The sequence below is a fragment of the Hylobates moloch genome, unplaced genomic scaffold, assembly GCF_009828535.3.
Source record: "Hylobates moloch isolate HMO894 unplaced genomic scaffold, HMol_V3 SCAFFOLD_5, whole genome shotgun sequence".
NCBI lineage: Eukaryota > Metazoa > Chordata > Mammalia > Primates > Hylobatidae > Hylobates > Hylobates moloch.
Genome location: NW_026652280.1, coordinates 43,060,688 through 43,075,817, shown reverse-complemented (window position 1 = coordinate 43,075,817; position 15,130 = coordinate 43,060,688). Strand labels below are relative to the sequence as shown.

Sequence of the window (15,130 nt, the reverse complement as noted above, 5' to 3'; positions counted from 1 at the left end):
GCCTGGCGCTGGAGGAAAAAAAAAGAAAAAAAAGAGAAAATGCCAATTTGTAGCACTATTTATTGTTGTTTTTAGTTATTTTGAGTTGTCTGCTATATTTTACATTCTGTAAGATTTCCTGTTCACTAATAAAATCCTAAGGGCCACCCAGCCTTACACTTGGCTACTATACCTTCTGCAAATTGCACTGTGTCATAAGCAGGTTGGCCATCAGGCCCTGAGGCTAGACCACGTGGGTTTGGTGCACATGACTTCCTGTTATGGTGGATGTGCCAACCCTGGTCTCCACACTCTCCCTTGAAGGACACCTGCAAACCAAGACCCAGAGTTCTGTACTTAGTTAATATGTTTGGGCCTATACTTTATTTCTGGTAATACCCACCTCATGTTGCAAATAACCTGTTAGAGGTCGGGAAGGGAGAGATTTGGAGTCTGGGATGTCTGTTGGATTGTTTGATAACCAGTTACGGAGGCTTTAGGGTGCACTCTGAGCTGCTTGCTCAGAAATTCTGAGCTTAAATATATGGCATTGAGATACAATGTTTAAAGAGTTTGTATCCTAAGTCACTTGAGATCTTTTTTTCTTTATAGCAATACTTGTATATTCTAAAGTGCTGATGAGCTTGTAAACAATGTGGTAAAGCTTTATAGATCAAGTTATCTTACCACTTTCGAATTCAGTTTTAATAACCAGCATCCATTTATATAACATATATTTATGATGTTTTCGTGGAAAATGAAACAAATAAAATGAAGCATGGTTTTCCAACCCCCTTTGTAATTTCAATCTTGAGGTTTGGAAATTGTTGTCTTTTTATGGCTGTTGAATTTTTAGAAGAGAAATTAGGAATTTGAGGATTTTTTGGAATTCTTTTATTTTTGCTTAACGAGCAGCATATTTGACCTGCTAAGTATAGTTCTTGTATTTCTGTAAGTGCAATAAAAGAGGAAAGGACTTCTAGTTTGTTTTTATGTGTAAAAGTATTAAGAAACTGTCTTTTTATTACCTTCCCACATATTTGGTGATTACATTTTATCTGAAATCTAGATACACAGGTTCTGTACAGGCAACTCCACACTCTTCCTATGAGTTGACCTGGAAAATAAAACAAGAAGAACAAGGCTCTTTGTTGACACCATCCTGCTACCCTTCCCTCCAGCCTAGCCTCCCTGTCATGGAGCTGACATTGAGCCCTGTGTTATTTATGGAATATGGAGGTTCAATCCCTGGACTGAGGCTTGACTTGACAAATGTTACTTCTTTGGGTCAAGAGGAATCTCTGGTCCTCTGAAGGCTTTTAGCCTTTGTTTTGAGGTGCAAAATGATAGCTGCAACAGAAAGTAAAGCTCAGCTCAGTAACCCCCAAAATGTGCCAAATCATTATGAAATGTGCAACAATTCATAGCTATCTGTATGTTCCTGCTTTTGCACCCCCCTTATGCAAGGGCATTATTTCAGATTTCTGTTATATACTGTGATTTAGCTGCATGCTTTAGAACAACATAAATATAGTCTTTATTATAACAGACAACTAAAAATGGAATACTAGTATTTGCTAGATTGTAATTAAAGAAAATGTAGGTAACAGAAAGCCCAAAGGCTGGATCTAGAGCTCCAGTGTGTTTCTGCAGCCCAAAGAAAGTGAGGTTGTTTGTGTGAACAGGACCCCAAAAGCCATCACATGGTTCTTTTGCTCCATGGAACCTGGGAAGGGCTGGATCCAGTTCTGAGCCTTGCTCTCATCTACAATGCCGGAGCTGTCCTAAGAAAGCTCTCTGTTTGCATCTGTCCTCAGCAACCCGGCACTCAAGATGTTCTTGAAAGTAGAAGCAGAGAATCTTGGATTCGGAGGGACCTTACGTGGGGTCAGCCAGTCCACCCTCTGCAGGCTCTGAACTCCTTCTGCAAAGGCCTTAGTAAGTGGCCGTGCAGAGCCTCCAGAGACAAGGAATCTACTCCCTCCCCGCCAGCTTGGTTGTCTTGAGACCACTGATGCTGATGCTGGCTGCTTGTTACCCTATACTCCCGAGTGACTGCTTTGTGACTGCTGTGTCTTCCATGGCCTTGGATGCTCCATAAGAATGAGAATCAATTCTAATTGATTTCTCTCGGTGCTGGACAAATGGGCAGGTGCTTGAGCCTGTAAGTCGTAGTGAAACCCTTCATTACCACGTGAAGGCATGCCAGGCAGAGCTGGAAATCAGACAGTTCAGATCGGAGTGCCGCTTTGCTGACATGTCTGGGCCACACTGTGGTGTGTGCTCTGGCATCCTTGCAGCTTGTTCCACTCTCCTCATTTGTGACACTCTCTCTTGCTGCCACACTGGGCCTGCCTCTCCTTCTCCATCATTGTCCTCCCCGATTTGCCTCTTCTCAGCAGATGTGGGCTGTGAATCTTTATATCCACTCCACTTATTATAAAATGTGTCTAACATAAGCACAAGGGGCACCAAGGGTGGATTTTTAAGAGCTATGGGGTGAGCAGTGTCTTCGGACTTGGAGAGGGTGTGTGGCCTCCACTGTGGCTGTTCCAAGCTTCGAAGGGTTTTGACTGCATTCCAGATACATGAGGGCATCAGAGTAAGTGATTTCTGGATAAATGAAGTTGGCTCATAGAATTCTTTTGATGGAATGTACCTTTTTTACTTTCAAGTCGATGCATTAATGCTAGTAAGGTACTTCTGAGGAGGATCCTGCAGGACATATTTTGACGATGAGTTAGTACATGCTGGAAATCAGTACCATGCATTTCTACAAAATTAGTGTTCTAGTGCTCTTTTTTCCTAAAGTGATTTAACTAATATGCTTATTATTAATTTACATAGTAAAGCATCCAAAAGTACATCCACATAAACCTAAACTCAATAGAAGCCAAATTCATAGAAACCTAAAATTATGCATCAGAAGATGTTTGGGGATTTTTTTAAAAAAACAAATTACAGTGCCAAAAAAGCTCCAAATAGAGCCTGTGTCACAGACGAGAGAAAGACAGGAATAGGCATGTTGAGACCAATAGAAAAAGGAGGCTTTGCTAGAAAACAGTGGTTTCTTAATTAGAGAGCCACATGTAGGAGAATGGCTTAGGGATTCTGGGTGCCTGAGACCGTATTGGTCAAGGCCCCTTGACCACAGAGATACTCAGAGGGAGCCTCTGTGAGGTGGGCTAAGGGGCCCTGCTGAGACCAGCTAATGGGGGGAGTGGGTTGGGCAGCAGCCAGGTTCTTTCCTGGGAAGGCATTTAGAGGCTTAAACCACATAATAATAGTCCACCCACTGAGGAAGTTGCCAAGCCTGAACTTGCTAGGTCTTTTTATTTACTTGAAGAAATTTCTTCAGCCCTAAACATACAAAGCACAACTTGTTATGCCATACCTTCCCCTTCAACCTCCAACCGTGTAGTTGAGAAAAAGACACTGGAATGTAGTCTATTCCTACAGGATAGAAACAGAGGAGCAATTGTGGGCCTCAAGTTATGAGGGCAGACACTCTCTGAAGAGTTCCCAGCACTCTAAAGTACTCAGCTCCCTGTGTGGGGAGGAGGTTACCTCGAGAATGGCAGCCCAGGGCATGACTTGCCCTCAGCGCAACGGTTGGGACGGTGGAGGGCCGGGGAGTGGGGTCTTGGCTTTGCTGGGGGCTACTACAAGGTGAGAAAGGGAGGCTGGAGGCTGGGAGGGCTCACTCCACACAGCATAGGGGGATGGATTTGGAGGACGGGTTGGCCTACCCTTCACACATATGCTGACTGAACAGCTTCTCATGGGTCAGATAAAGCCTCTCTGCTGCTGTGAAGCTTATGTTCTTAGAGGCAACATAGGCATATAGTAGGTGAACAAGTGTCTGTAGCAATTTCAGGTCATGATAAAGGACATGGATAGAAAAGGCCAAGTGTAGTGGCTCATGCCCGAAATCCTAGCACTTTGGGAGGCCAAGGTGAGAGGTTTGCTGGATCCCCGCAGTTTAAGACCAGCCTGGGCAACATAGACACTCTCTCTACAAAAAATTTTAAGGAAAATTAGCCAGATGTGGTGGCACGCACCTATAGTCCAGTCACTCGAGAGGCTGAGGTGGGAGGATGACTTCAGCCCAGGAGTTTGAGGCTGCAGTGAGCTATGCTTACACCACCACACTCCAGCCTGGGTGACAGAATGAGACCCTGTCTCAAAAAAATAAAACGAGGTGGCTGGGCACGATGGCTCATGCCTGTAATCCCAGCACTTTGAGAGGCCGAGGCAGGCAGACCACCTGAAGTCAGGAGTTCGAGACCAGCCTGGCCAACATGGCGAAACACCTTCTCTAGTTAAAATACAAAAATCAGCCAGGCATGGTGGTGTGCAACTGTTGTCCCAGCTATTCAGGAGGCTGAGGCAGGAGAATCACTTGAACCTGGGAGGTGGAGGTTGCAGTGAGCCAAGATTGCACCACTTGACTCCAGCCTGGGCAACAGAGCAAGACTCCATCTCAAAAAAATAAATAAATCAGGGTGATGTGATAGTGACCAAGGGGCTCCTTTAGGTAAAGGAGTCAGGAAGGCATTTTCTATAATGAAAATTTATCTGACCTGAAGGATGAGGTCAGTCCCGTGATGACTGGTTCCAGGTGGCTTTCAGGCAGAAGGAATAACCAGTGAGAAGACCCTGAATCATGAATGAACTCTGCTGTGTGAAAAACACTCACACAACTATAGAACTTAGCATGTGAAGCGCACTGGGCCGGAGAGGGGGTGTCAAGAAAGGAGATCAGAGGGCTTGGTGGAGGCCAGCACAGAAAGCCTGCAGGGACAGGCAGCACCCTGGGCATGATGGGGAGTGATTGAGGCTTGAGAGAAGGAAGGTGCAGTGTTCACTCTGGCTGCAGTTTGGAGAATGGACTTCAGAAGGACAAGGCCAGAGCACTTAGGCTATTGTGGTGGTCCAGGGTGATGGACAGAGTGTAAAGGGGTAGGTTTGGGACAGAATTTGAAGGGAGCTCTTCCAGCACTGGAGGGTGGATTTGCTGTGGAGATGGGGTGAGGGAAGTGCGGGCAAACCCTTTCCAGTGCTCAGGGTGGTGGGGCCTTGTCCTGAGGTGGGGGCTTTGGAGGGAGCAGGCTAGGAGTGGTAGGTGGAAGGGGGTAAGCATGAATGAAAATTGAAAGTTCTGTTTTGGCCACAGTGAATCTGTTAGCATCTGAGTGGAGATGTCAGGAGATTATATGATGCCTGCTCAGGAGTTTGGTCAGGCTTGGAGTGCAGTATTTAGCATCTGATCTTAGATGGACTTTCAAACCAGGGCACTGGATGAACTCACCTAGAGAGATCGTGGAAAGAGAGAGAAGGAGAGTAAAGAGGAGTGAACTCAGAGGTCTTCCCACACTGAGAGACTGAGCACTCAAAAAGAACCAATGAAAAAGGAGCCACTCAGGAGACTTTGGTTGCCCAGAGGGAGAGGAAGTTGTTTTTGGAGAGAGCAGTTAGTTGTCACATGGTGCTGAGAGTTGAGCAAAAATGGGCAGAGAAGTAACCACTGGATTTGATACCATGGAGGCCAGTGGTGACCTGGACAAGTAATCCGAGTGGTGGTGATGGAAGTCCTATCAAATTGGGGTGATGAGTCAGTGGGAAGTTAGGAGGTGGAGCCAAAGGCTGTAGCACCTCTTTGAAGAAGTTTCCTCATAAAGGGGAGCTGAGCACCTGGGCACTGGCTAGAGAGAGATGTGGAATTGAGGAAAAGACAAATGGTGTGCTTGGTAGGTATGACAGCAGAGGAGAGGGAAGCAAGGGGGTAAAGGGGTTGCATGAATGTGGATGAATGACTTGGGGTGAGTGGTGTTTTTAAGCTATTCCCTGTGGACTGCACAACACAGTCCCCTCTTTGGGCTCCCCCAAATTTACCTATAAATTCTACCCATGTCCCCTAACACTGTGATGTGGTCAGATGTGTCCAAGAGGCACAGAATCTTCCTTGGGCTGCAGAACACAGGAAGTAGCTGGAGCTGATTTGCCACAACCAGTGATACAGGCTCAAGGGGTAGGCCAGAGGTCATGGATTGATTGACTTGGTCACTGACTGATTTATTCAGTCAACAAACACCTTCCAGCTCCCTCTGTGCCAAGTGCGGTTCCAGGCCCTGCAGCCACAGTGCAAATAAGCCCCCTCTACCCTTGAAAGCACATTTTACCTGTAGCAGGATGGGGCCACTGACAAGCCAGCAGCTTGGGGTGCAATGTACAGCCCAAGGCAACCTTGCTGTTTCTCAGCTGCCCAGTTTGAACCCATTTGCAGGAGGTAGTTGGTGTATGAGTTCCTTTAGGAGGAGGCTTTTGGAAAGAAGTGGAATCAAGGGCAAGACTGTGGGCAAGTCCCTGCAGCAGCACCTGAGGGGTCCTGGAGGCTGACCTGGAGACCCCAAGGCTGCCGCAGCCCCAGGGCTCATAAAGCTGGGGTTAGGAATCTGGGGCAGCTTCAGTTGGGAGGTTTGGGATTTTCTGTAGATGAATAGCCTGTGACCTCCCCGAGGGCACATACTGAGGGAGGGCTTCTGCCTGTGTGAGGGAAGGCCTCTGGGCTTCATGCGGCTCCTGGCAAATGCTGAGCCCTGGATCCAGGGAGTAAGGGTTCTACAGCTCCAGGTGGCCTTCTCTGCTTGGCTTTAAGAATGGGGGACTTGGTTCCGGTTCCCTTCCACCTAAGCTGGCTGTTGTGACTTTGGATGAATTGTTTAACCTGCTGTTTCTGCTTCTTCACCAGAAAAATAAGAATTGTGCTTATGCCTACCTCACAATGTTATAGTTGGGGTAAAAGGAAGACGTAATCGATGCAGCAGATGCTCGTGTTTGAGAGTTGCCAGGTGTGAGTTCTGGACCCATGCATCCTGGGTTCATGTCCTGGTTCTGTTTTTTACTGCGTAACTGCAGGCAGGGAACTTTGTACCTCAGTTTCCTGATCTGCACAATGGGGATAGTACTAACACCTGCCTTCTGAGGCATCTAATGAGGGACTGTGAGGATCTGTGAAGGAATCTGTGTAATCTCTGAGAGCATCTCATCTAGGAAGCGCTGGGTGCCCGCTGCGGGTAGGAAGATGCTCTCAGGTGCACAGGGCCTTGTTGGCAGTGATGTGATGGTTTTATCTCTTCTGCTAGTTCCGCCTGGTGGTGAAGACAGCCCTGAAGCTGCTGCTCGTCTTTGTAGAGTACTCGGAGTCCAACGCACCTCTCCTAATTCAGGCTGTCACTGCTGTTGACACGAAAAGAGGTGAGTAGTCCCTGCCCTCTTATGTCATGAAGGTGAAGGTGTCTAATGTAGGGAGGCTTCCGCGTTGTACCTGCTTGAGACAGATTTAAGAATTAACAGAATTCCCGAGATGTGGACTTACTACTGCAAGAACCGTTTTTTAGGATAGTAAGCACACAAAGCTTAGGGCCGGAATGGGGTTTGATAATGAAAGAAAAGTGCTCATGAGCTTACCTGGGAGAGGTCAGATCCTGAGCTTGTCTTTGCCTCTCCCCAGCTCCTGCCACCGAAACACGGAAGTCTAATTCCTCCTCCTGTTCTTCCTGTCTTGTTCAGGGTCGCCCTGGCTCCTTCCTCCCCTCCCCTCTACGCTTCATTGCTTATGACAGCCAGATGTTTCTAGAACCTTCTCCCTTCCTCTCCTCCATCCCTGCCCTGCCTTACTCAGGCCCTCACTAGGTTTAACCTATGCTCCTGGCCACCCTCCCAAACAGTTCGGTCACATCCAAAACCTGCCAGTGGCTTCCCAGTGCCTATAGCATAAAGTCAGTCCCCTGGCTAAGGGGACCCTTCACCCTTCAACTCCTGCCCACCTGCCACCCCCTTCTCCCACCTCGGCTGTACCCCCACCCCCTTACCTTGGGCATGTGCTTTTAAAGCCCATGTGTGCACCTCTTCTCTGCTGTGGTGGTGTTGCCCATCCCTGTCTCTCCAAGTTGGGGTTGCCTGTTCCAGGATGGGGTCTCTGTCTCCCAGCGTGGTGTCCTGGCACCCCAGCTGGCCCAGAGCCAGCAGGCATGCTGCAAACACGTGGCGAAGAACGAGCTTCTGCTCTGGTTTACTGTGTAACATGCTGTGGACCCTGTGATATTGGGAAGCCTGGAATTAAAATGCTTCCCAATTAAAATGATTTTATCCTTTTGTCTTTTGTTGTTTGTTTTCTTCCCCAAAAGGACGCAGGTATTATTACCATCATCCCCACAAAGACTCAAGAACAAAAACTTGACAATACTTTTTCCTTTTATGATTATAACTGTAATACTACTGTTATAATCATAAAAACTTGGGAAAAGTTTAAAGAAGACAATAAAAATTCACCTATAATTTCAACAAAGATAATCACTGTTAACCTGTTGGTATATTTCCTTATAGTTGTGTGTGTGTGCGTGCACACTTGTGCATAAACCAGCCAGGATGTGTCAGGAAGAAATGAGGAGCCTAAATTGCACTTTTGATTCAAACCAGTTGTGTCTGTGATTTTTTTTTTATTTTTTGTAGAGACAGGGTATCACCGTGTTAGCCAGGATGGTCTTGATCTCCTGACCTCATGATCCACCTGCCTCGGCCTCCCAAAGTGCTGGGATTACAGGCATGAGCCAGCGTGCCCGGCCAGTTGTGTCTGTGATTTAGCATTACTCAGACCCACCTTTGAATGCTGAATCCAAATGTGAAAGAAAGTAGCTTGAGTTATTTTAGAAGTTTAAATGAAAGTTAATGAAAAGCATCCAGGACCTTTAACTGGGGCTCCTATACCCATTAACATGCAGGTAGATGTCGGCATTAGGCATGGCTGATGGCAGGCGAGGAGGCAACTCGAGGTCTCTTTGTTGGGGGTATGTTAGGGAGACAAACTCTAGTACGTGGACAGGGGCTGTGAGTCTGGAAGGTGTTTCCCAGGCTGAGGCAAGTTTCTTCTGCCATAAAATGTTACCCTCTGCTGCTAGGCAGGAAGACCCTTATGGCCAAGAGTAGATCATGGGGCTGGCCCAGAATCCTTGATAAGGAATGCCGATTTCACAGAAACCAAGTCTAGCTTTTCCAAGGCCAGTCAATTAAGTTTAAGGTCAGCAGTGTGTGTTTTGGCAGCTGGCAGGCAGCAGCTCCTCTCCTTTATCCTTGGAGGATTTGTGTTTCATCTCCTAATTCTGGCAGTTGCTTGAGGACAACTAACAAACTCTTCATCTTACTGTCCTAAGCTTCAGGTAACCCCAGAGCCCTTGCTATGGGTATGGGTTAGAGGGGCCAACTTCTCATGACCTGGGTTCTCCTTTGGCTTTGCTGCACTGCCAGCTTGGAGTTCCCTTCCTTGAGCTTCATATCCCATAAAGGGAATGTTGTGATGGATGAGGGCATGATCCTGAAATGAACCCAGGCCTTTGTATACCATATCCAAGACTCCATAGCCCCAGCCAGAGATTCTCGTCTGTCAGACCAAGTCTCTCCATCAAGATAAAACAATGGCCATCTTTTCCTGATTAGTAAAAATAATAATAATTTTTAAAAAAACAGCTAATGAATTGTCTTCTTAGCTTTATGGTTTTTGTTTTTTTGTTTTGTTTTGTTTTCGAGATGGAGTCTCACTCTGTCGCCCAGGCTGGAGTGCAGTGTCACGATCCCGTCTCACTGCAAGCTCCGCCTCCTGGGTTCACGCCATTCTCCTGCCTCAGCCTCCCGAGTAGTTGGGACTACAGGTGCCTGCCACCATGCCCGGCTAATTTTTTGTATTTTTAGTAGAGATGGACTTTCACCGTTTTAGCCAGGATAGTCTCGATCTCCTGACCTCATGATCCACCTGCCTCGGCCTCCTGAAGTCCTGGGATTACAGGCGTGAGCCACCGCGCCTGGACAGCTTTATGTTTTTTGTCTATACAATTTCTTAAATTGTATAGACAATTCGAGACAATTTTGGCAACTGCTGTTATCTGTCTGCCGCTGAGCACTAGCAGCTGATAAAAAAAAAAAAGGAATGACACTAATGGAAAAACTCAGAAATAGCTTATCATGTGTGGCTTAATAGCATGTTTATGGACACGTGTGGTCTTGGCTGTGATTTTATAATGCACACATATAACATCATCCTATTTTACTGCTAGTAAAATTGTTCCTGAATCCTATGATGGAATTAAACATATAAATATGCCATGGTGTTCTGCAGAGAGCAACATGACTTCCAGGTGTGTTTCCACCTGGTGGGTTTAGAAACAGCTCTCCAGTTCCCTCTCAACTGGGTGAGAGAGCAGACAGGTGCCAGAGGTGATTTAGGGTAAACTGAGCATATCCATTTGTGCACAAGTTTATAAATAAATCATAAATTTTACTTCTCAAAGTGGCTTTAGACTCAGTCCTCAGCAGGGATGAATGGACATATAAGCAGTTGTCTTTTTGAATAGTTTCTTTTGGATAATGAAAACTGTCAGATTTAAGGAATCAGCAATAAAACCAACAAATAAACTACCAGTCCTCAAAAATCATTACTACCTAAAGCAAATGAAGTTGTCCAGAACAAATTCCTTTGGTTGCATTATAAATATAAACATCATGCATGCTGCACATGGGCTAACCAGAAGGCTTCATTCTGCAGTGTGGGCAATTTGGTCTGGGGCCAAGAGTGGGCTAGTTAGCAGGGATAAAAGCCAAAGGGGTTAAAGTCCATCATAAGGAGTGGTCAGTGTTTATGAAAAAGAAAATTTTATTTATTTATTTATTTATTTATTTTTAGATGGAGTCTAGCTGTGTCGCCCAGGCTGGAGTGCAGTGGTGCGCTCTTGGCTCACTGCAACCTCCACCTCCCAGGTTACACCATTCTTCTGCCTCAGCCTCCCGAGTAGTTGGGACTACAGGCGCCCGCCACCACGCCCAGCTAATTTTATTGTATTTTTAGTAGAGACTGGGTTTCACTGTGTTAGCCAGGATGGTCTCGAACTCCTGACCTCATGATCCACCCGCCTCAGCCTCCCAAAGTGCTGGGATTACAGGCGTGAGCCACCGCGTCTGGCCGAAGAAGGAAAATTTAAAATGTTTCATTTGACCCAGGCAATTGCACTTTTGCTCAGGGCCTGAGATAAAAAGGTGGATTCAAGTTCATCTGTGGGGCATGGTATGGTATTAATATCAGACCACTGGATCTTCTTCTCTTTGCTTGCATCTTTAAGTCACTTTCCCTTTCTGGTGGCCAGGGCCTGGCAGGAAGAGAGAAAGGCTCATGGGAGCCCTTAGCCTTGCTTTGTCATTTTGCCATGTCAGAGACTCCCTTTTCTTAAGGTCTTCCCTGTGGTGGTTGACAGGAAATTGATTGACACCCCTCTGCTGTCTGGGTATGGGGTCCTTCCTTCTGAGTGAACAGGTTTGCCCCTCCCACAGAGGGTGAGGCAAGTGGCCAGAGAGGATAACTCACATTGAAATTTGTCCTAAATCTCAAGTCCCACTAATCTGGCTCAGCAGAGCTTTTGAAGTAGTTCAGTTTTTCATTTGATAATTCTTAAACATAAGTATCACACATGGTTAGTAGGGAAAAAATTCAGCCATCCTTTCAAGCGATCCCATCTCTACTTTCTGCTTAAGAGTATATCGATCTGTGAAGATCGTGTAAAGTGTAGTGGAAGCTACAGGTTGACAGAACTCAAACTCTCTTTCCACCGTTATTTATAGCAGAAGCATCTACACTGAGTGTGTTTATGTAGTATGTGAAAAGACATGGAACGTGCTGTGAGGAGCTTCTGTTTGAGTGTTAGACCAAACCACGTCTGAGGCACTGAGCTAAATATCCTATTTTCCTTTGGATTTAATGTGGAGATTTAGGAAAGTAAGAGGGGAGAAGTATTGAGCAATTGATTCTGTGTGTATTTATTTATCTGGGTTAAGAGAGGACTGGCCCGGGAGTCAGCGCAGATGGTCTGCCCCGGGGGTAAACTGGGTATCTCCACCAACCACCACCATTACAATTACAGCTACTGATATTTGAGTATCTATCATGTAACAGACACAACTCTAAACATTTTTCGCATAGGACCCATTTATTTGGCACATATTTGAGTATCAATTGTGTGCTTGCAGTCATCAGGAAAAAAGGTTCTCACAGAACCTGTACTCCAGTGTTTGGGGTGGGGGTGGGGGGCAGTGGAGTTGGAGAGAGACAGATGACAATGATTAAGTATTGTCTTCTAACGTACTCCAGCAGCACTAAGGAAAAAAGACAAAGTGCTTTATCTCAATGACAATTCTTAGTAATCCTATAAGATAGGTATCGTCATCCCAGAGACCTTAGGAGCTCCAGATGAGCTTCCTGAGCCCTTCCATCCCACTCCTTTGGGGTCCAGTTTCTTTCTCTGTTATGTGAAGGGCTAGCATTATATGGTTTATGATTCCAGTACAGGAACCCTCTCCTCCGCAACACACACACACACACGCACATACATATGCACACACACGCATATGCACACATACACACACATAGTAGGGAGTTAGCAAAGGCAACGAGGGGAGTGAGTGGACCCCATAATTCTGACAGGAGCTCCTAGGAAATGTCCAAGTGCTGGTGTTGAACACAGGCCTAGCCTGAGGCCTGCCAAGGCTATTTTTGTTGAACCAAATGTTTCTTCCTTTTCACCTTCATTCTTGTAAATATTTCCGATTTTCTGCCCCAAAACAATAAAAAGAATGAACATCCATCCTAAGAGTATACAAATATATGCACATTTCCAGACTTAAAATCCTTAAATGGTAATAAGAGACTCAGATAACCCAGCTAAAAACACATTTTTCAGTTAAATTAAGCCAGTGTTTGAGTGTTCTTATTATAAAGGATTAGATGCACACATGTGTGTGTGTCTGTTTAAGGGGTGTACGGATGTAGTTTGGCTACCTCTCTCTCTGGGCTGCCTGCCATTGTTCCTTGGCCTTTGCTCCCTCAGGACCTGTTTCGCATCTTTGGCTCCAGAATAAGCAACCATTAGCACCACTAGAAAGTCTTAGTTTTGATACTTTCTCCCCTGCACATTCTTCCTTTGAACCATGCATGGGTAACTCACTACAACATGTGTTTTATGCCAAGGTTTTATACAAAACGTGAATGTTAGAAGCTGCGCCTGTTATAAACACAAACGGCGGCATCCAGTTCTCTTAAACTGGACAGTGAGACCCAAGGCCTGCTGATCAGATTGATTGACTGTCTTGAGAGCTGAGATGGTTACTTTGCGGGGGCTGGAAGAACAACTACACTGTGGTGTGGACTTCAGAGTAGTTTGATGATCAATATCAGCAAGGAGATAATTCAGTAGTCAGCAGGTGAAAGGAGAAAGAACATGTCTTTGTGCTCAGTTAGCAAGGGTCATAGAAGATTGCCCAGTTCTGACTGGCTGGGCAACTTAGCCAAAGCAAAAGGCTTTCTGTTCACTTAGGAACAGAGCTACATTTGTGTCTTTTACATCTTGTAGTAAGTAGGTACCTATTCTTTGTTTAGTCCTCTTAAACAAATTCCCTTAAATCCTGTCTTCTCTGCTTTTCTTACTGTGTGCATCTGCTTCCTGGTTCTTTTAAAATTGCTTCAGCTTAACCCACTTCCTGCCTTCTCAGAGATCTCCATTCACTATTCAGCAGACATTTTACTGAGCATGTACTATATGCCAGGTACTGTCCTAAGAGCACGGAGATCAACAAGACAGATACTATCATGGTCCTTGGGAAACTTTTGTTCTCAAGGCCAAAATCAGCTCTGACATAGCCCATCCAAGGACCAGCATTTGGAAACTGCTGTATTTAGGTTATTTCCAAGTTTACTTCTCTCAAGCAAAAATAAGCAATATCCCTTTGAGATCTTTATAGAGAAAGCAGGAAAGAGCTTCATGTTGCAAACCCCCAAGCCAAGGGCAAGGCAATTCTTATTTCACTTCATATATTCATCCTGGGCCTAGAAAACCATGTCAGGGTGTTGTGTGCCCCTTTTTGGTCTTGCCCTTGGCTTAGTGGTCCTGAATGTGAATGCAGAGTATCTCCTGTTCCTCTTAGTTCCTGGAAATAACCACCCCTAAGCCTCCTGCAGAGCCAAGGCAGCAGTCACCTCTTGTGCCAAGTCCCCTGCAGTCATCCCTGTTGCAAGAGACCTCACTTGCACAGTGACAGGCTTAGCTGCATGCTTGGACACTTCTCAGCCGTTGCTCTGTGCTGGCGTCTGTTCTTGGGCTTATGCCTAGCTGCTCCATTAGATTATAAACCTATTGAGGGCAGCTGCCCAATATGCCTTGTACCTAGCTGATACTTAATAGTATTTGTGCCTTGATGGAGTAGATGTAATATACTTCCGTTCTTGAGATATTTGCTAGACAGGCATGTCACTTATTTCTTGGAGTCACTGCTAGAGGGATGTTAAGATCTTCCACATCCCCTTTTCTTCTGTGCTGATGGATATTCATAGAGTACTTACCAAGAATTTTCTGCTCTGGGGGAAATGTATGACCTACAGAGTTGCTATGATTGGATTTTTAAAAATTACATATTTAATATGAAGAAATTTTCAAGCAAGTAAGCATCCAGACACTGAAGCATACACAATGCTCTTGTCAAAAGGACCAGGATGATGTGAGATAGGGTTCCCTACTAAGAAATATTCTTAATTAGAAGCATGCTCAAATCCATCCTAAGGATAATGTCACACTTTGAAATTTGGTGACTGAAAGACGCTGCCATCACTGGATATGTCCTTGGATAATAAACTGTGATGTGAATTAGATAAAGAATGTTGATGAATTGCTGTTTCTAATGATTTTTGCTTTACTCATAGGGGTCAAACCTTGGTCAAATATCATGGAAATCCTGGAGGAAAAAGATGGAGTTGATACGGAGCTACTGGTTTATGCAATGACTTTGGTGAACAAGGTTGGTTGACTATGTTATGGGTTGAATTGCATCACCTAAAACGATATGTTAAAGCCCTGACCCCTGGTATCTGTGCTTGTGTCTTTATTTGGAAATAGTGTCGTAGCAGATGTAATCTGGTCATGAGGGTGGGCTCTGATGCAGCATGACTGTGTCCTTATAAGAGGAAAAGAGGCACAGAGGGAAGACGATGTGAACATGCAAGGAAGACAGCCACGAGAGGACAGGCAGAGGTCAGAATAATGCATCTACAAGCCAGGGAACA

At 45.5% G+C, this 15,130-nt stretch overlaps 1 protein-coding gene across 4 annotated transcripts in view; it reads left to right on the top strand.

Moving 5' to 3' along the window:
- The window catches only part of FHOD3 (formin homology 2 domain containing 3), a 499,838-nt gene that overhangs the window by 303,869 nt on the left and 180,839 nt on the right, over positions 1 to 15,130 (top strand). For all 4 annotated transcript variants that reach the window (XM_032152492.2, XM_032152490.2, XM_032152489.2 and 1 more), the window contains exons 7-8: positions 7,125 to 7,236; positions 14,771 to 14,865. In XM_032152492.2, coding sequence (XP_032008383.1) covers positions 7,125 to 7,236; positions 14,771 to 14,865 — 207 coding nt within the window. The remainder of the gene's footprint in view (positions 1 to 7,124; positions 7,237 to 14,770; positions 14,866 to 15,130) is intronic.